This window comes from Mixophyes fleayi, chromosome 2 (genome assembly GCF_038048845.1).
Source record: "Mixophyes fleayi isolate aMixFle1 chromosome 2, aMixFle1.hap1, whole genome shotgun sequence".
NCBI lineage: Eukaryota > Metazoa > Chordata > Amphibia > Anura > Limnodynastidae > Mixophyes > Mixophyes fleayi.
The window spans coordinates 8973145-8996018 of record NC_134403.1 but is presented as its reverse complement, the minus strand read 5'-3'; the positions used below and the strand labels follow the sequence as shown (position 1 = coordinate 8996018).

General features: G+C 39.5%; 1 protein-coding gene across 3 annotated transcripts in view; it reads left to right on the top strand.

Moving 5' to 3' along the window:
- The window catches only part of LOC142140022 (olfactory receptor 51E1-like), a 62350-nt gene that overhangs the window by 10697 nt on the left and 28779 nt on the right, over window positions 1-22874 (top strand). Inside the window, exons 2-3 of one of the 3 annotated variants that reach the window (XR_012688270.1) lie at window positions 2237-2429; window positions 3386-4667. Coding sequence is in view for 1 of the 3 variants with exons in the window: in XM_075197882.1 (XP_075053983.1) it covers window positions 3417-4388 (972 nt within the window). In the remaining 2 variants the exon portion in view is untranslated. Of the gene's footprint in view, window positions 1-2189; window positions 2430-3385; window positions 4683-22874 lie in introns of those variants that run through there. The other 2 variants (XR_012688269.1, XM_075197882.1) reach the window with 2 other exon arrangements.

Below are 22874 nucleotides of genomic sequence, written 5' to 3'. Positions count from 1 at the left end.
AGGGAACATGACGTCTGAGAATGGGGAACTTTGCAGTGTATGGAATTTAAGGGATGTGAAATCTTATCATAGGACATTAGGAGACTCCTGGAGAAAAGCAAAGATTCGTTAAGAGTTTGTCACACCGTTTTGTCTCTTTGTTTTTAACTTTTTTTATACTTAATTGCATTGCTATTAAGAATAGGGACATAAAATTGGGGGCTGCAGGGTTGTATAGGCCCATGAGGCCCGAAGGTAAGGGGGCCCAGAAAGGCCTCCTCCCACTCTAGGCCCTGGCTTCCACCCAAAGCCCCCGCTCTGCTCTAAAAAAAAAGAGTGGTGACCTCTCTTTGCATCTGTGTTGGACCAGGCGTGCTCAGAAGAGGCCGACACTCTGTCTTATTGAGAGCAAAAAAAGGAAAACGGTTGAACTGGGACCTTAGCCAAATATTGCTATGGGGTTTCGTGATGCACTATCCCACCTCTGAATAAGTCTCATAGTTTCTAATGTGTAATATACACCATGCATTCCACAACTTACCATTACAATGAAGATTTTAGACATTTCCAGCTTTCAAGTTGCATGAATTCTCGATGGATCATATACAGCTTGAGGTATACTCCCCTCTATGCTGTTTCCAGTGTCCACCCTGCTTTGTTTGAACATTCCTTGCAATTACTATCAACCCTTTTTTGTTCATGTTCCAGCAGAGGCGGCAATGTCAGCGTAACACTCAAGCTCATGGTTTACTGATTTTGGCAGCAGCAAACTGTAGTAAAATAATAGAAAACGTACATATTCAAAGTTTGTTTTTTAGGACTAATGATAGGTAATGTGCCAATATTCATATGTTTGTATATATATGTGTATGTATATGTATGTATGTATGTATGTATGTATGTATGTATCTATATGTATATGTATGTATGTATGTATGTATGTATGTATGTATGTATGTGTATGTATGTATGTGTATGTATATGTATATGTATGTATGTGTGTGTATGTATGTATGTATGTATGTATGTATGTATGTATGTATATGTATATGTATGTACAAGTTAACCCGTGCATGATACTCATGCATTCTAGTCAAATCAAGCTACTTAAGGTGTTAAAAAGGTTCTTGTCATGCATTTGGGCCTAGCCCAGGCCTCCTCAGGGGAAGAGCGTTACTTTCCGACGCAAGCGCCCTTTTTTAACGTGGTTTTGTCCACATGTCACCACCTCATAATTTTTCTCCATCACCTCATCCTTCATCGCCACATCCTTCATCAAGCTACTCAAGGTGTTAAAAACTCCCCACTGTCACCCCCGGCAACCACCAACCACTCCCAACTGTCACTTCTCCTTCAAGAAATATATAGGTCAGTGTATAACTCTGCCCAGCAGATGGCGCTGCAGCTTGTTTTTTTTTTTCCACACACGCCACTAGGCATTTATATGTATGTATATGGACAGCAATATAGTTACCAAATAGACTAACTACAGACCTTGGGCGCATTGTTCAGGGTCAGCAAGGACATTTTTTGTTTTGTTAATTCTATTTACTTTTTTCTGCTTTAATTGTATTTATATTTGTTTTACTGAAAATTATAGGAGAGTTGTACAGAGAAATATAAGAATGTGGAGGGTATACTGAGCTATAAATATAAATACAGCTAAGTGTAACGGAGGATGGGGTAAAGACCACCCGTAGTCGTGTTGAAATGATGAGACAGAAGAGTAGAGACTGAATAATGACATATCTCTCTTTTCTCAGAATTATATAAGGTCCCAGCAATGCACAAGCCTTAGTCTATATTCCCATATACTTTAATCTGACTGTTCTATCACTGATGATTTCATCTTATTTAGTCTTATGAAGAACTTCAATTTCCACAGTTGATATTTACTGAATATGTTTGGCTGTGTGGATGGTTGTAGTGTCTGTATCTCACTTGGTTTCCATAAGCCACAGAACACTCTTTAACCCTAATGGAATTATATACTTCATAGTAGTCCCATACACAATGTGTGATCCTCTAGGTATGTGTTATAAAAAGCCCGTACTTGGCTGATAATCATTTGGCTAGATTTGTATTTCCTGAAAATGAGTTATTACTGTGAAATGTTTCTGTCCTCACCAGTTAGTATTAACCTAGATTAACTTCCTCTTTCTCCAATTATGATATGATCACATAACACACCCGATCCTGTATGTCTCAACCTCACTCAACGGCTGTCTCTCTGCTGTTCTCAATCCTGTCTCTACAGTGATCTTCATCTCAGGCTGGTGACAACGTCTCTCTGTTGCCCTCGCTGTGCTATTCAATGCCAGTCGCATGTTGGTCAATTAATCCTGGAAAATCAGTGAATCTTTCAACCTCTGCCCTGGCTACATTCTGGAAGATGAAGTACTGCATCCACTGCACAAATCTTTATCAGAGAAAAACACTTCTTTATTGAGGTACAAAATATTCAACTTTATGTATGCGGGAGAAAATAACATATTTAGTTAGAGAGATGGGTTGATTGTAGTTGGTAAACTATTGCAAAAGATCTGTAAAGAATATTAGAGTAATAACTTGGATTGTAACTTGTTCTGTACCAACATATATAAGATATATGAGCTATCTAATGAAAATCTTACATGTTTTGCTATACTTGTGTGTTTCGACCTCTCTCTCCACCAATTCCTCCCTTTCTTTGCTCTTCTTGAATACGTTTTATCTCTGTCACTTAGATACTAAGAACATTTTGAAAGAAAAAAATAACTTTGATAGCGTTGAAATAAATCAAATTGTCCCTTACGTGAATCTGGTGAATAATTGGAGAGGATTAAACTGATAGAAAAGCATATGGTAGTGATGGGAGCAATGGAGCGAATGGAGGAAATTAATGTGATAACTGAAGATATCTTTACAGAGAAAAAATCATTGACAAGGGAACAGAATAAACTGTCCCTAATGTCAGTGAGAAAAAGTTGGTCGGGAACTAAGGTATCATTAAATATAATTTCTGGATATGTTCTGGCATTAGATGAATAGGGAGAAGGGGTCATTACATATGGAGCACAATTACTAGTGAACCTACATAGGTAAATGCTAAAGTGCTGGCATTTTAGAGGGTGTAGTAACAGGACTGGAAATGGGTGTGATCTGAGCCTCATGCTATTGATCCATGATGGAGCTGGCTCGCTTAGAAATCACCATAGAGTTCTTCTAACACACAAGTTTCAGACAACTTCTGGTGTTGTCTAGTATAAAGAATTAAAAAAAAACTGGTTTATCTACAAATAGTATCAAAGTACGCAAATTTATGGATTTAGATCTATCTACAAAATGTAATTCTAGTACCAATGCCTAAAAACACATAATCAGGAAAAGTATTGACACCTGTCTAACATCCCTATTTCTTTTACAGAAGACAATGTATTTTCTGTGACCAGATACAGATGATGTTGTTGTATAACAAATCCATGTGCAACAATAGCAGCGATTTCATCCTCAGTGGAATTCCATCCTTGGATGACTATAATTTCTGGATTGGATTTCCCCTCTTATCATTATATATGGTTGCTGTCATAGGGAACCTCAGTCTCCTCTACATCATCAAAGTGGATCAGGAGCTTCACGAGCCTATGTACATCTTCCTGTTCATGTTGTCAGCTATCGATCTGTTTATAGCCACCACGACCATGCCGAAAATGCTGGGGATCTTTTGGTTTGACACCAGGCAGATCACTTTCAATACGTGTTTGACCCAGATGTTCTTCATCCATTTCCTTTCTGCGCTAGAGTCTGGGATATTGGTGGCCATGGCTGTAGATCGCTATGTGGCTATTTGCCACCCTCTAAGATATTCTTCTATTTTAACAATTGAGACAATCACAAAGATTTCTTCTGTTATTGTAGTCAGAGGAGCCGCTGTGATGATACCTATCCCGTTGATTATCAAGCGGCACCCACTGTGGAAAGATAACTATCTGACACATTCCTACTGCCTACATCAGGAGGTCATGAATTTTGCCTGCGCTGATATAACGGTCAATATTATCTATGGTCTGTTTGTCATCCTCTCTGTCATGGGGATAGACAGTCTTTTCATCTCTGTGTCTTACCTACTGATTATTAAAACAGTGGTTGATCTGGCAGAAGATGCCAATCTTAAGGCCTTCAGTACATGTGCAGCACACATATGCGCTGTCCTCATCTATTATATACCCCTGATAGGCCTGTCTGTGGTACACAGGTTTAAATTCAATGCAACTCAAAACCTACATATCCTCTTTGGGAACATTTACCTTCTGTTGCCCCCAGTGATAAATCCCTTAATATATGGTATTAAAACCAAACAGATTCGTAGCAGGTTTAGCAAATTATTCAGTAAAACAACAAAACAGGGTCAACTATCCAGGAAACCATGATGCTATGTCTGTACAGAACATAATAGATACAATCTAATATTTGTTTCACTGACGCTGATAGTTTTCACTGTGATTTGTCTTGTAGGTTTTCACAATTTGCTGATGGATATCAGTAGACAAACAATATTGCAGACTTTATTTATTAGAAACAATGTGCACTATTTCCAATCCTGAACACCTTTCGTGGAACTAGAATTCGTTGTTTTTATAATGCAATAAAAATTCAGACAGAAAGAAAAGTAAAAGTAGTGTGTTGTTTAGTCTTGTAAAATAACAGACGTGTTTCCTCATAAAATTGGCAATGGCGTAATCGATACTTTAAAGCAATTATGATATAAAAAATGTTATTTTCTTTAAGTTTATTTTAGAGATTACTGATATATGAAAATATTGTATTTTTCATGGTCTATGTATGTCTAACACATTTTGCTTGGATAGATATTATATTATATTTATTTTAGTTGTCATCTCGTTAGTAAAACTCTATAAAATTGAATTGTTAAAAAAGTCAGGTATTCAGCAATGGCTGGCGTTCGTTCATAATTACCATACAATAAAATGTGGTTGTTTTGGACTGTTTACATGTATTTATAATTGGCAGACACGATCTTTGCAATGAGGGAACAATTTCAGTGATATTTTTGTGAACTGATGCCCACATACTGAGATGGGAGAAGTTCACTAGGCATTTCTTTGCTGGTTGAAACATTTAATCCATTTTGAGTCAGAATTACTTCTCTGGCTATACAACACTACACACATGTCATAGAACCAACACCTCACCTCACACATATGTCAGAGAAGCATCCTTCTACAAATGTGACATATAACCAACACTCCAAACATGTCAAAGACCCAGAACTCCACACATGTGACATAGAACCAACACTCCACACGTGTCAGAGAAGCATGATTCTACAAATGTGTCATAGAACCAACACTCCACACATGTGTCAAAGACCCAGCACTCGACACATGTGACACATGTGCACCCACTTTGGGGAATTCCCTCCCTCGCACAGTAAGACTTTCCTCTAGTCTTCAAACCTTCAAGCGTTCACTAAAAACCCACCTCTTCAGGCAAGGTTATGATATTCCTCAACCATCATCTTAATTTCCCTAGATTACCCTATTACCATCCTCTACACTGCTAACGCAAGACAAAAACCCTCTGACCAACATTGCAACACACACAGCCCACTCAATACTTTTACCTTTCCATTCTAACTGGTCCATTGTGCAATATGATCTAGCACATGTCCTTGTGTTCCAAACTCCCATTGTCCTATAGATTGTAAGTTTGCAAACAGGGTTCTCTTACCTCTCTGTCTGTATGTATTACCCAGTATTGTCTTATTAATGTTTGTTCCCAATTGTAAAGCGCTACGGACTTTGCTGGCGCTATATAAATAAATGTTGATGATGATGATGATATAACCAACACTCTACACATGCTATACAACCATTATTCCACACATGTCATACAACCACCACTCTGCATATGTGTCATAAAACCATCACTCCACACATGTGTTGTAGAACCACCACTCCATACATGTCTTATAAACAACAAGCCATACATGACTGACATGAGGTTGGCTACAGGAAAATGAGTATACTGGTTATGAACCCTTCACTTTAGTTGTGTCAGTATGATGTCAAATAATTATTATTAAAGACTGTATTTTGATGGTTACTAGTCATGATTTTCAAGGACAAAGCAGTCACATGTTACATGTAACAGCTAAAAACCGCAGTCCTTAAATAGTAGGATAGTATGCACCAACCAGTTCTAATGGTCAATGTAAGTTCATGAAATGTGGAAGAGCTGTGTATAGTATAGTAAGTGTTTTCACCATCTAACATTGCATCATATAGCACATAAGATGATAAAACAACGGGTAGTCTCACATTTAGAAACAACTAAACCATAAACTACAGTATATAGACAAGATTATACAGTCACATATCTGATTGCTGCAAAATGGCCAAATGATAAATATCATTGTGAGGTCCTTTATCCAGGAGAACCTCAACCGTATATTTTAAGAAAACGTAGTCCCAGAAATATGACATCATGTTCCCTGATTTCTCTGCTGGTCTTTTTCTCTAGCACAGAAGTAAGTGGACTTCCAACTGGTGTATCAGAGAATGGACTGTAAGCTGTCTTTAAACTCTAAGCTTCTTTTGTATTTATTTTTTTGATGACATTCTACCAACTTAATATTTCAGTCGCGAGACAATGACTTATGTTACCATTATGTGTTTTGTAAAATTATTTTTCCCACTTTTCAGCTTTTGGCCGTTTCAAAGATCTCAATTTAACTAATAAAATGAAACACGGGGTTTGAGATCATGAATTAAACTATGTTTTCCTAAAGTCAATAATACTCTAACTCGTTCCGATCTCTTCTCGCAGAACCTTCTTCCTCAGCTGATCACTCTGTATGTACTGAGAGTGAGGAAGTGAAGTCTAAAATTTCTGTCACTGAGGTTTTTAAATATCCTTATGATTTACAATAGAGGGGGGTACATTATTCCATACACAATTAACATTTTCCGATTTGGTTATTTTGTGATATCACATATATAAAAAAGATAAAATTGTTATTCAGACAGCTGTAAACTACACAACAGTCTGCATACTGTACGGGTCATTAGAACTCTGACTAGGCAGCTGCTGGTGTATAATAGTAAGAATTCTAAAGCAAGTGCTGAGTACGGAAGTTTACAGCAGAGACTGATTTATTTCATTTCCTTTTTTGTGATATTAAATAATAAACAAATTCCAAAATGTATTATCTTGTTGCAGAACCTCTTTTCCCTCACAAAGCACCATGTTCTTCACATATCCTTGTGGGTGCTGTTAATTGGTCATTTATACATTAATTCAGGAGGTAGCATCTTGGTGCACAGTACCGGCAATTCTACCAATAGAGGAAAAGCATAAAAAAAAAAAAATAGAAATGGGACATATGTAATAAAAACAGACCTGGGGTAAATGCATTAAGTAGCGTATCTAGCAAACTGCCGATTTTCGGCGACTTTGCAGGCTTAATTTAAAAAGCAATGTGTTTAAAGGTATAACTGGCCTTTAAAATAACTGCACATTTCAATTATGCCGGAAAAGTAGCAGAATATAGGCAATTTGCTAGATTCGCTACTTAATGCATTTACCCCTTGATGGCTCCTTGCATTGGTGAAATAGACATGAATGAAGTTTGAATGCGAATTATTTTTGGAAAATATGAATAAGTTGAAATTAATTAAGGAGATGGTTATATATTGTTCTTAAGTAATTTAAAGAAAAATGTGGCTTCAAATAATCTGAAATAACTAGTTTATAACGTATTAGCCACTCATACACCACATTGGCCTAATATCACGGAATGTATATGATGAAAGAAATTGCTCATGCAAATAAAAATTGAATTAGGTTCAATATAACTGAAATCATGCCAGGCAGTAATAACTATTTATTACATCGATCAGTGTCTAGTCATTGGTCACCATCGAAGCATAAAGCCATTGCGGAATTACTCTGTCATGACATCATGCACCTAGTTTTGCACAATTTTACCCAGTTTTACAGGAGAACATATGGATCTGTCAGCCAAGATGGTGGTTCGGTGGGGTTTAAGATGTTTGCACTGGCTGATGGGAGGAGTAGACTGGATCCATGGTTTCCCTTGTGTAGGAAAGATCAGGCGCTGAAATGCAGAAACAAGAATTCATTTTGTGGGATTGGATGGAAGTTTCAGGGGTGAATAGGGTGCGTCTTACCTGATTCCTCCCAGTGTAACTAATTGATACCTCTGAAGTCATGAAGGTCTGGTCTCCTGTGTTTATTTATAATAGGATGCTCGTTGCAGCTGCCAATTGCACTATTGCAGGAAAACACAAACAACAAAATATGGGGGTGCTAGCGAACCTAAATTGCTAAAATCAAGCTGCAGTTTTTCTGTACAGGTTCCGTATCCTGCTAGACACAACAGTATAGGGAAAAAAATCAGAAATAGCGCAAAGCTTGAAATATGTATAAAACAATTTAATAGCTGATTGTAAGCTTAAAAATACACATAGAGATCTGGAGCTACAGAAAAATCTGCTAAAAAGGCCAGACGTAACAATGTTATTAACACAGTCCTCGATTATAGTGCCAGCTATAGATGGAAAATATAAAGTCCAATAAAGGTATAATCCAGCATAATATAATGAAGTGGTGAATTACCAGTAAAAAACAAACTGGCTAAGATGACGGTCCGCACAACTATATGTGCATTTCCACTTATGGTTAGGAACACATGGTACATGGAGAAAAGCAACTTTGGCAATAAATCAGAAACGCTCCAACCTGTGTGATGAACCGATATTGTCCTGCTGGAATTGTCCCACGAGCACTTGGTTCTGTGTAACAAGCGGAAAAAGAAAAAAGATCCAACCCCGGGGTTAAAGACTGGTCAGTAGATTGGTAGCCTCCAGATAGTGTAGCTCAGTTAACTGACGCGTTACTCGGCGTTCAACCGCCATTTCATCAGAGGTTATGTCTACTGACCAGTCTTTAACACCGGGGGCTTGATTCATCGAGGCACGCTTACTGAGCACAACCTGCGTTTGGTTTAAAATTCACATCTTTCAGCTTTGTGCACTCTCAAATTCATCATGGCATCTCATGATACATGAACTAAAAACTTAGGGTCTTTGTCTATGTTGATTATAAATATACTAGCTGAAGTACCCGGCACTGCCCGTGTTTAAATCTTCAGGATATTAAGTTAATAATGAGTTGAAGTAACTGTCAACATCTTAAAAATAATTAGCAGCATCCAAGCTCTTCCAACACACCCATTAGGTGGCCGTCCAGTGTCGTTTTCATTTTTATATTAAATTTTATCCAAATCCACCCAGTGGAAGGCCCAGAACAGGCTCCCAGTGTCAAAGTTCTGCCCAGCGTACAACAACGGGAAATCCGAACGGGACCCGAAAACCTCCTAAAACCTGGCCAGGATAAAACTGGATCACCTCGCTTTGGTTTAATCTCAATCGGTGCAGGGGTGTCCAAATGTATAACCGGACAGACAAACAATCCAAATCAATTCAGTAGAAGGCCCAGTATAGGCTTCATGGATCAAAGTTGTGGCCCGCATACAACAATGGGAGGTCCAAATATGTCTTCTGGGATCCAATGTTATCAGTCTGTGAAGTTTTTGTCCAAATCCATCTAGAAGAAGGCTCAGAATCGTTAGACGTAAAATCGTTCTTGGCAGTCTCTAGTGCAATAGCTCAGCGTCATTACTCAAACAGAAACAGATGGGGTGGCAGTGATCTTGTTACTCTCCAGTGACATTGCTCTGTGCCATTCCTAACACAGAAACAAGAGAGGTGGCAGTGTTCTTGGCATTCTATTGTGTCAGTGCCATTGCTCAGCGTCATTGCTCAAACAGAAACAGGAGGGGTGGCAGTGTTCTTATCAGTTTTCAGTCCCCTCAGTGCCATTGATCAGTGCCATTGCTCACACAGAAACAGAATAGGTAGCAGTGTTCCTGTTACTCTCCAGTATCAGTGCCATTGCTCACATTGAAACAGAAGGAGTGGCAGTGTTCTTGTCACTCTCCAGTCTTTAGTGTCATTGCTCTGTGCCATTGCTCACACAGAAACAGAAAGGGAGGCAGTGTTCTTGTCACTCTCCAGTCTTTAGTGTCATTGCTCAGTGCCATTGCTCACACAGAAACAGAAGGGGTAGCAGTGTTCTCTTCACTCTCCAGTCTTCAGTGTCATTGTACAGTGCCATTGATCACACAAAAACAGAAGAGGTGTTAGTGTTCTTTTCACTCATTGCCCCTGCTCACACAGAAACAGGGGTAGTAGTGTTCTTGTCACGCTCTAGTCTTCAGTGTCATTGTATGCACTCACGATCAGGATCTTCATAGATCTTACAGAATCACAATCTTTTCAGCCAACGGTTATGACAGATGAAGAGCACAGATCTGAAAGTAAATCTTGTAAAATGTGTATAATGTGTGATTCAGCATGCTGATAAGGACTTTTTTTTCTGTCGTTGGTAAAATCGTTATAGATATCACATCGGGAGAAATTTTCTGTAGTGTGTACCCAGCCTTACAGTTCATCTGTAAAATGTGGAGATAAATTAGCTGCAAATATACATGTAGACACAAATCTTTTGGTAGTTACAACTGTAAATGTAACATTCTGAGAACAGATGTGACAGTCATCGTTGTCAGAGAAAGGGCCCAAATAAAATTTGAAATGAACAGAAATGGATGTACATGATTTTCCTGCAGCTAATAGTGTTTTAATAAGTTTGGTCAGTCAGCCCAGGGGGTGGTAATTTGGTTAGGCTCAGACCCACTTACAGAAAATTCACTTAACATATGCAGATCAGAGCCATGCATTCCCTCTGATCATTCACGTCCTTTCCTACTTAGAGTAGACTGGCTAATTATGGCATTGTAAAAACAGATAAACCACTAGGCATACATTAGGGAAATCCATATCTTGCCAGAAAACCTTTCAGACCAATACAAAGAAAATATTAACTTCGAAGAACATGCCTTCATATTTCAGATTTTGGGAAATCAGTGTGCCACTCTATACTTAGGGGAGAAAAACGCACAAGGGTTGTGAAGTATAGATAACAACTGAACAGAAAAACCACAGTAGTCACATGTCTTTTGGTATGATATTTGATATTATTGTAATTCCATCACATTTGAAATGTAAACCTGCAGGAGTTTAAGGCTGGGTTGTTGAAGGGGGTGTTATGTCTCTGGAATATGTCCAAGAAAAGATATGGAAGATCAAAACGTTTGGACTAACATTTTGGACACCCAGGGGACATTTACTCCCTTTCATTAGCATATACACTGTCCCTCTGAATGCCCTCTAAGTGAAACTTGCTTAAATACCATGTGTGTGAGAGGGCAGATTGTCTGCTCTTGGGATTCAATCTAACTAAAGGACTGTCCATTTATTTCTGTCTTGCCTCAGGCATGCAGTCTATGATACCTAAGATTTATTCTCTGTAATTTCATCCAATTTGATTTTATAACTGTATTGCAATTATTTTTTGCATGTTATTATATGTTCTTTTATTTTATTATATCTAAATGCACTGTACCTTTGTATATTAAATCTAAAATGTAATACATTTTGCCCTTGATACGCTAACGAACCCATTAGCCTGAAGAATTTTGCTAGACCATATTAAACCTTAGAATGCTGGTGTGTGAATTGTTAATCCATTTGACTAACAAGCCTAATGTGTGCCAGAGTGTACATTTGTGTAACAAAGTTTTAATGTATTAAGTGTTAACCTTTTGATTGCTAGTGTGTGCATTAGTAACCTGTGTGCAAGAAGGAGCATAGTTTGCACCAGTGTGTGACAGTGTTTTGAGATCCTATAACTCTTAGTCAATAGTTGGTGGCAGATCATAGGTGTGTATAAATTTGCTATAAAAACTTAGACTCGTTTGATGCTTTACATCTTTTATATTATTTGTGGGAATTGCTTTATTATAATTAGAATTGTTATAATATTGACAGTTTTGTTAAAAATGCTAAGAGACCTACAAAGAGACAACAGAGCAGCTTCATGATGATTTTTTAGAATACTACAAAATAACAATATTTAAAATTGATTTAATTTGTGTTAGAAGCCTCTGCTCAGTTTGGTTTTCAGTCAGCAATGTTTGCCACTACATTCTCTTACAAAGCCTAAAATGACATTGATCATCAGTTCAAGGATACATAAAGCCAACATGACAGGATGACTGAGGAAGCCTTTTATCAGTAATCTGCACAGAAGTCTACACCAAATGCACAGAGAGGCCTAGAACAATGCAGCAAGTGATATATACATACATTACGAAATGTTTCCACATTAAAAATAAAATAAAAACTATACTATTTTAATAATAAGAAATATCAGACAATTTATTGATACAGGAAAATTTCAGAAACATGAACACAAAAATTTGACAGCAGATAAGAATCACTTCGCCTATCTAGTTTCCACAATTTTTTTTTTTAATCCCTAATAAACAAGCCTGTTTAAATTGCTCTATTACAATAACCTCTACAACCTCTGTTGGATGCCTATACCACCAATCCACTTACGTTGTGGTAAAGTAATTTTACCTCAGATTTCCTCTAATCCTAGCACTGTCTATTAACATAACCCACTGCCCACCAAGTGCACCAGCTTTTTTCTCATGTCACCTCCTGTGTACCAGTCTATTACATGATACCAAATTCTCACCAGCTTTTCATTCACATGCAACCTCCCTGTCCACCAGCTTTATTATCACTTCTCACCACCTGCAAACCAGCTTTTGTCACACATGCCACCAAATATGCCTAACAGCTTTTCTCTCAAATGTAACCCAATAAGCCCACAACCTTATCTAAGGTGCCACACTGAGTGGTGCAAGGAGTGGTGGCATGCAGCAGGTATGTATGTATGTATGTATGTATGTATGTTCTGGCAGGCAGTGGTGGAGTGCAGCATGTATGTTCTGGCGGGCAGTGATTGGGTGCAGCATGTATGTTCTGGCAGGCAGTGGTGAGGTATTGCTTGTATGTTCTGGCAGGTAGTGATGGAGTGCAGCATGTATATTCTGGCAGCCAGTGGTGGGGTGCAACAAGCATGTTCTGGCAGCCAGTGGTGGAGTGCAGCATGAATGTCTGGCAGACAGTGATGGGGTGGAGCATGTATGTTCTGGCAGGCAGTGGTGAGGTACTGCTTGTATGTTCTGGCAGGTAGTGATGGAGTGCAGCATGTATATTCTGGCAGCCAGTGGTGGGGTGCAACAAGCATGTTCTGGCAGCTAGTGGTGGGGTGCAGCATGAATGTCTGGCAGACAGTGATGGGGTGCAGCATGTATGTTCTGGCAGCCAGTTGTGGAGTGTAGCATATATGTTCTGGCAGCCAGTGGTGGCTGCCAGTGAAGGGTGCAGCATGTATGTTCTGGCAGCCATTGGTGGGGTGCATCATGTACTTTCTGGCAGCCAGTGATGGGGTGGAGCATGAATGTTCTGGGAGACAGTGGTGGAGGGGTGCAGTATGTGTCAATAGCCCCAACAATAAATTAAAGATTCCATCACCTCACCTTAAATCAATAGGCTGCACTATTAAATTAAATAGCCCTATCATCACCCTACAAATAATTAATAGCACCACCCCCAATTAAATAATTAGCTCCAAACCACAGAGCCTACCTCCCACACAAATTGCAGTAGAGAATCCCCCAATCCATGAATAAATTAATAGCATTTACATTTAATAAATATACCTATTGTCGGCAGCCATTAAATAATTCCTATTCACATTTAATAAACAGACCTCATTCTGCCCAAACAGCCTCATATTCAATTAAATCCCCAAACCACCCCAGCATTAAATTAAAGGTCCTGTCACCTCACCTTCATTAAAATAGCCCCACCCAAAATTGAATAGCCCCAACAATAAATAAAATCGCCCCACCATCACTCCACAAATAAATAGCCTCCACCTATTCTCCATCATTAAATGAATAGCCTACCTCCCATTCAAATTATATTAAGACCCCCTCATACTTCTCTCACACTATATTTATACCATACCTATTTACTGAATATCTGTAAATATACTATATTACGATATCTATTTATATATATTGGTCCTGGAAAAGAAAATCTGAAAGTGTCCTCACATGGGCGAGACCTAATCAATAGTAGGCGGGACCAACTTAAAAGTGGCAGGGTTAGCACAACATTGTTGGTGGTAGACGAAGCTAATGGCATATGCAATTGTAGGTGAAGTCACAGCAATGCACAGAGGAGTTTGTCACAGTAGGCATCTAAATCTAAAGTTTCCCTTTAGGTGGCGTCGAAGTCGTGTAATTGGATGAACAAAAGTATATTGGTTAATATTGTTTTACCGTGCAATTGCGATCAGTATGCCACGTAAAACGTGGCATGCGCGATCACACGGTAAAATACGTACGCACACACTCGCACTCTCACATTTAGTTATTTATATATTTCATATTATAACGGTTCCATTCCCCAGTGATTCATGAGCAGATGGTATTTAGTTTATTTTATATAAACATATATATATATATGTTAAGGTTATATGTACACTTTAGTGATACTTAAGGTTCAGGTTACAGGAAACATGTCATGTTTAGTATCATTTTAATCCCCTATTCATCCGCAGTTGTCCGGTTCATTCACCGAAGGGATCGCACATTGCATACTCTAGTTAGCAATGTTAGGGAATAAATGTTTAAAATGTTACTGACTGTGTATTGTGAATAGACTAGCTTAAACTGGTTTCTGGGCGGGAGAATCATCTGGAATGTTGACCCTCACCCTTGGAGGGGGTTGTTTGAACTAGCCTATGACTTGTTTACACTGGACCCTCCTGAAGCCTGGATCTATAGAAGCAAGCCACCTCATCTGCATTGTTTTCTCTGTAACACTGAGAGTATATAATACAGCTTTGCTGCTACTGGCTTCAGTCATTCTCTGATCACAGTCTTCTGGGCTGAAGTACTGTAAGCTGGTACCAGTGGAGTGCAGCTTGGCGCAGCGGGCGCGGCGGTATGTATGTATTTGGTATCGGCTGTACTGTATTATAATTATGTAATGTACTGCTAAAACTTTTTCATCTGCTAAATAAATTGTTTGTGCTTTGGAAACACAAGAAATCGCTTAGACAATGCTTGTTGGAAAACGATAAAATTACTTTAATAATTTGGGGGCTCGAAGTTGGAGGCTACGCTACCGGATGATAAGCAACGCATACAGATTTTGGTTCCTCAACAAAGGGTGGATTGACGCGTCACATACGGGAAAGAACGCAATGCGTTCAAAACCTGTTGTTCATTCTGTGTTGTGAAACCAAATGTCCGTTGTTGCATAATCTAAAGGAGCGCTAACTTGAATCTAGGGACAAGAAAGAAAACTGTTTCTTTTTACTGTCGTTTTACGTTTTAAATGTATTGCTTTGCATAGCGTATGGGTACTTCCTGCATTGAGTATGCGCACTTTCTGTGATATTGGCACGTGTTTAAACAGTTGTTTTTTATAGTTTGTTATATGTATAGTATAATGACTTGCTAAAGCCTCTGAAAAGATATTACTATTGTTTGGGAAATTTATTTTCTGTGCAGAGAACAAAAGGTTGTATGTGTATGTGAATGGTATGCATAAAGACAAGAGTTTATTTACTGTTGAAAAGAGACAGAGATGTTGTTGACCTGAAAACAAAGGTTCTGTTCTAAGGGTGAACAGGATATAAAGAAACCTTTGTGTGAGTGGCGTTCTGTTTTAACAAAGATCAGGGGAGAAAGAGATGCCACAGAGTATACATGGCAGGTATACTCGAAACGAAAATAACAGGTTTTCGTGGCATTCCCAATAGTAATCGCAAAGCTTACTGATAGTTGTATCTGTGAGTGGTGCGATCAGACCGCATGGTTGATTGTGCAGCCGTGATTATGACTTGGGAGATGTGGGAGGAAATACGCTGCAACCACTGATATTCGGGATGGGTATCGGGTGCTAGCAGTTGTAAAGTACTCAAACTATGAAAGGCAGGGTATTGCGAAGTTGGTACTTGTCTGATTCCAGTTGTGTTAGGAGGTGGGTGGCATAGCCTGATTAAATCGTCCACGGTTCTAAATGTCTAGTAGACTCTGTTTGAAAAGAGAACAGTTAAAGAGGCCCTTTTTGCGTTTCGTTGAGAAATAGGTTGATGATGTGCTGCCTAAGGAAGGGCCGATTAGTTCTGAGAGGTTCCTTATGTTTAAGAAGTATTGTGCGTACGCAACGGCGTACTGTGAAAAATGGGTCAAGATGATCCGGGAGTGTGTGAAACCTTTCCCAAACATAGGCAGTCTCGAATCAGAGGTGTTAAATAATGTTAGAGATAAAGTGTGGTTGATTAAATCAACAAAAATGAGAATTGAACATGATGACTGTTTAAAATTGTGGCAACAAGAAGGGTACACGTGGCAAGGTAGCCCGTGCTCAGCGGAAGAAAGCGTTCCGGAAGTGTGCGTTGCAAAGCATGGAGAACAGAGCGCAAGCGCGCCCGTGCTGCAAAATGCGGCAGCCGATACTAAAAATGTTAAAAATGTAATGAGTAATTTGTATGATGTGTTAAGTTATGATGAGAGTAATGTTTTAGAAGAAGAAAATGTACCCACCGTCATTTCGGCCACTGCCTATGCTGGTAACATGCAAGAAGCAGTGCACAGACAAGGAAAGGGAACTGTTCCACCAGCAGGGCCAGCAGCTGAAATTGGTGAGAATAATATAGAAATTAATAGAAAGGGGGACATTCATTATACTGCAACAGCGATTCCAGCAACTAGTTCAGAATATAGTGATTTGGTAGGTTTGCATCCTGTCCACACAATAGCAGTTCTCAATGGGAAGGCGAACAGAGATGGCGTAGTTCCCATAAAACATGTAGCAATGCATTTTACATGGACTAGGACTGAACTGTTTACAATTGTGTCTGATTTCCCTGATCCTAGAAAAGATTTGGCCAAGTGTCAGAAATTTATTAAGCATTTAGGGAGTGCACATTAGCCTACTAATAAAGATTGGCGAGTGGTGTTTAGGGCCTGTCTTCGTCTCGATACTGATATCCAAAAGTTCAGAGGATGATAATCAGGACAATATTAGAGGTATTATCACACAGTTGGCCATATATTTTCCAGTGATAGTGGAATGGGGAGAAATTTTCACTAACAAACAAAAAGGTAGTGAAATTGCAACTGACTATTTCGCTAGGGCTCTAGCAGCCATGACTAAGTACACAGGGATACCAGATATAAATGAAAATGGAGAACACAGGGAAGAAGCTGTTGCAGTACTAGTGAATGGTCTCTGGGAGGATCTAAAGGCCAGGATACAAACCTCTTTTCCTAATTGGAGAGGTCTCTCGGTAAATGAAATTAGAGAGCATGCCATAGAACATGATAAAAACATATGTAAAAAGGTAAAAGCGCAGAGTGAAAGGCTAATGATGGTGAGTATCCAGGCTTTAGAAAGATTACATTCACAACCTCAGATTTATAAAAGCCACTATAAGGGACGAAAGAGACAGAAAACTTTAAAGTGTTTTAGCTGCCTTAAGAAGGGACACTTGAGGAATTATTGCAAAGAAAATATTACAGCGGAAGCAAAGAGACTTGGGCCACCTCAGGGGGAATCACATAGATATCCAAAGAGAAGGCGCACACAAGTCTCAGAAGTTTCTCAACAGTTACCTGCACACCTCATAGCAGCAAATGTTTTGAGGGAGAACTATAGTCAACTCTAATAAGTCAGATCATATCTGTAGTCCTACAACCAGTTGGGGTAAATGTTAATCTGTGGTAAGTATCAGTGTGCAGGGTTAGAAAGAAAGTGATCTAAAAGTATATTCTGTTGTTAGTGCTTGTTTGTTTTATGTTGTCTTGTGTTTGCTTTCCTGATCGCTGGCCGATGGTAAGGAATGTAAATGTTTGTTTCCTTTGTTGTTTAAAAATAACTATCTTACCTTTTCTTTTTCATAGATAAGGATAAACAAAAGAGTTATAGGCTTAGTGATTAAAGGGTGGGATGGAGAAGTGGAAAATTACTCTTGAAAGACTAATTAACAATGGATCACTGTAACACTCTGTTTTAGGCTGCAGTGGCTCATGATAATTTGTTTGGCTGAGAGTCATTATTCAAAAATGAAGTATGTACATACTTTGCTCTAAAATGTCATTTATGTATTTCAGATAGAAACAACTGTGAGATATTAAGTATGAGTCACTAAGAGTTAATTATTCACTTCTCTATTATAAGCTAGGAAGTATGTCACAAAGGTATATAGTTATGGTAATACCGAGTTCCATATGAGCTAATGATGGACGACACTGGATTGCACGGTTGATGTAAGATCCCCCTAGTTAAGTATAGGGAGGGATCATAGTTTAGCAAATAACCAAGGGGATTAGTGGAATAAAATAGAGCCATTTTCCCATAGTGTCCAATCCAGCTGTCATGTTTATTGCAAAATCTCCCTTTCTGCCTTTCTGTTTGCTTTTAAATCCTTGTATTCAAAACCTTGTAGTCTTATTTTCCGTTGCTCTTCTATTCTTCAGTCTTTTCATCCCTTTTAGTATCTCTCTCTTCTCTTGTATAGAGATACAAAAAGACGTAGACACAGTCTCATTCATGGGGCTAAGATATTTGTGACATCAGACGGACTCAGGGATACAAACACTAGATTGACATAAGTCACAGAAGCAGCTAGGGGTTTGTTTTATGTGCATAGAAGCTGCTGATTTTAAGCAGAAAGGTTTTTGTTGTGGAAATATGATTCATGTTTTATAGATTGCATATCTGCCTTTTGGTCTCGTGTGTAAAATGTGCCTTTATATATATGCACATAGGATAGACAGGAGATTGCTGGAGGTTAGACATACAGATATACATCTCTGTGTAGAACATTGGAGTAGGACTTTTTCCACAAGACATGAGATAATGTGAAACCCTAGAAAATGTAAAATTTTCATGTTTTATATTTTTTCACTGTTAGACATGTACTGAATACTGTCATATTTGAAGAAAGTGTTAAAGAGAAAGACCCGTTGGTCCTTCTCACTTAGCCAAGTAGTTGAACATGTGGGATTGAAAATGGCATGTGAGTTGGCAGAGGGAAAATCGATTGATATACATTGGTCTTCAGAATTTTTCTAGTCTAGGGGGTGACTTTGAGGTGACTGAAAAACTTTTTATATAGCAATGACAGCACATGAGTAGGAAATTACATAGAGGACTTGATACAGTGACACAGTTACCAACTGAAGTAGCTGCTAGTAAAGTCCACACTTGCACACACGACTGTACATAGCTGTCACACCAGGGCGAACATGGCTGTAAAATAGACAGCAGGGTTTTATGGGACAGCTGACAAATTTATGTTTTGTTTTGTTTTTTCGTTGTACTGTTTTAAACTGTGTTTAAATTACCACCTTGTTGTTTGCCCTCTGTATGGCGCTGCAGACCTCATGTGGTGCCCTATAAATAAAGATTATTAACAATAATGATAATAATAATAATAATAATAATAATAACAGGCAGACTGAACACACAAGTAGGCAAAGCATTACACTGATAGGTGGAGCAAGCAGAAGTAGGCAGAGTCAGCAACAAAATTATCAATAAAATACAATCTTCTCTCATTGTCCTCAAAGAGAAGAGATAATTCTCCTGATTAGCACACCCCACTATGGAGAGAGGGTAAGATTGAGGGCAGGAAAGGTAAAGTGATGAGCGGAGGTGAGTAACATGGAAGGTGGAAGGTAGAAACACAACAGGGTGGACAGGACATTGAGGAGGGTGAGAGATAGCGGACAGCAAGGAAGAAAAAGAGAGCAAGAGAGGTTTGAAAAACAAAATTAGGAGGGCTAAGTGCCAAGGGTGGCGGGGGACTGTGTTGCTCTCTCCTATCTGTTATAACAGCTTTTACACCTGCTGCTGGTTTTTTGTCTGGATCCTGGAATGTTGGGGCCTGTTTGGAAAGTGTATAGGTACATGAAATATGGAAAGCCGAGCAATAAGTGACCAGTGAGAATACAGTGAATAAAGATAGCAGCCTCTTGTGCCCACCACACAATACAGAGGGCAACCTGGTGACCACCAGCTCAAGTACTTAAAACCAGATCCAAGTAGAATTGCAGCAACAGATCATAATATCAAGGAAAATAAATATATTCAATGTTGCAGGTATTTTGTCACCGTATTGCTTTTTGTAAAGAAAACCTCTGACTTTCAGTAGAGATCTCAGCAGAATGAGGCATTGGAAGGTTGTTTTTTGAAATGGAACCTTTGAAACACACATTGATCTCCAATGCCCTTGATGAACTAAAGGCAATATATTTTAGGCATAGAGTTTGCATCATTCAACAGCCCTCAGTTCATTTCTACAGAGTTTGCACGATTTACCAATGCCCATGATTTGCACACAATTTATAGCCCTACCAATCTGCAGTTAAATGGATAAATTGAGAAAACCTTTAACCTGACAAACAGAGAAGATAGTCATAGAGGAATACAGAAATCCAGCTGACCACACTCTATGATGCCAATTACAATTAACATGGAGTCTACACTTCACATTACTTACACACACAGACACACACACACACACACAGACACACGCACACACACAAACTTGTTTTTATTGCATCGTCAGGACCCTGTCTTGAACATGGCATGTATGGACACCCCTTTCATAATGCCCTGTCGACAGAACAATCATAGGGGTAGGTGTAGGAGCAGTTTGTCACCAGAGTTACCACATGAGATTTACACTTTAACTTTGCATAAAGAAATGAAACAGACTGTAAGATGGGGGAAAGTGTCATTTATTTGGACATCCCCATTCCCACATACATGAATGAATAAATAATAAGAAAGATAGGGAAAGTTTTGTGTATTCTGGCTGTCTGAGGACATCCGCATGCATACACCGACGCCTAGCCATGGAGGTTACAACCCTGTTTAACTACTGCAATAATTTCAACAAGTTTGATACCTCTTTAAAGCTTTTATGCAGTTCTTTATGTAGAATTTCATTCCCGACCAGTTTTGATCTTTCAGTATGGATGGTTCAGCCATGAGGCACACAACACTCGCTTTCCGGGCACCCGACATGTCTGTATAAACCTCATCAGGTGTTTCTCCACAGCCTGGACCTCCTCTCTGTCTTAGGATTTCCTCTGCACTTTTTTGCAACCTGAAAGGAAGTAGAGTGGTCCATTATGGCTCCGCAAAATACAGAGAAGGCAATGTTCTTCTGCCTAGCAAAACTGTGAGCTACACCTTGGCGAGACACTGCCATGGCGGGACAGTGGTCCTGTGTTGCCAGGTCCTTACAACGCCTCTCTTCTGATGAGGAAGTGTCGACCAAAAGCTTGACCACTTGTCCCTCTGTAACGGGGGATTGCTCATCATCCGAAATGTCGCTCTGTAGCTGGACCGGTTCTGAAAAGAAACAGATTTGTAAATGATCGAGGTAAATGTCAAAAACATACATCAGGCACCTGATTTCCAACTTACCATCCAGATCAATGTGCATCTTGTTCAAATTCTTGCCTTTGATTTCGGCCAGTCTGCCACTGTCGAGAGCCATTAATAGTTTGCTGATCTTGGGGAGTTGGAGGGTACCTTCTGGGAGGCTATACGACTGCTGGTGCACCGTGATGTTGTGCCCAAGGAAGTCTACCAACTGATCAAGTTCTATCTCATTTAGGTTGAGGACCTTCGAGAGAGTGGCAACGTGCTTTAAAAGATTTGTGGAGGACAGCGTGTGGGGATGTTTGGCCCCACTTTCTCGGGCAAACAGTCGTATGCAATCTGAGCCTCTGAAGTGCGACAAAGCAGCTGGTCTGGCAAACATGTAGCCATTTTGGCTATCCACTCAACATTTGTCCTACTTTTCTGCGAGAAGTTCCATTGCAGCTTACATGGCTAGTGTCACCAGGATGAAGACGTTTATCCCTCATTTTCCTTGGATTTCAATGCGAGTGAAGTGCCGGCAGAGCTTCCTCTCAACCTCGGAAAGTGCTAGGGACTCATGTTTGTGGAGATCCGAAATATCACTTAAGGAGAAGGTAGTCAGCAACATTTTTGAAACTTCCCCTTCCCTTCTTCGATTGAACAAAATTACCTGTGCCAGGGTGACTTTTAAAAGTAGTGCCCAGTGGTTAACCGAAGGCTCGGTGGATAGACCATTTAAGCTTGCTGCTTCTCATCAAGGTACAAGTGCATCTTTTTCACATCTTCCATGAAAGGTAAGAGCTGAGGCATGTTCCACTTGGACTCCTTAAGAGTTTTCAAGGCAGTTGATATGATCAACTCGATCCATCTCGCCTCATATATTTTCCTGAAATTTTGTGTGTTTTCAACCGTAGCAGTGCAGCCCTCCATCATGGCTCGTCACTTCACTATGCTCGCTATCTTTTGCAGGCTGTGCCCGACCTTGAGTGCCAGCGATTGGCGTCTTAATTGTACCTGTCTCCTCGTCACAGCATCTACTATATGCAGAAAGTTCGATTGGGTGGTAAAGTTTTCCATCCTCTACAAAGGGGTAGCTCTTATAGCCTGTAGCAGTAGCCTGCCCATTTCTCTAAGCTTCTGGCGGATGTACTCATGCCTGTCAACATCTGATGCGACACGGGTAAAGAGATGCTGCACCATCTGAATGATACATAGGTAATTTTTGATTGCGAGTAAGACTTCATCCTGGGTCATGTCACTCAAGAGCTTCCTAAAGCCACTACTGATGTCAGCTGCAACAGGCTGAGCAAAGGTGCCCTGTGACTGTTCTTGCCAGGAGTGAGCTTGTTGCCCCTTCCATTTAGCTTACATCTTTTCATGTATCGCCACAGGTATTTCCTTACAAAAAAGCCCTGGCAGGCTACATAGCACATG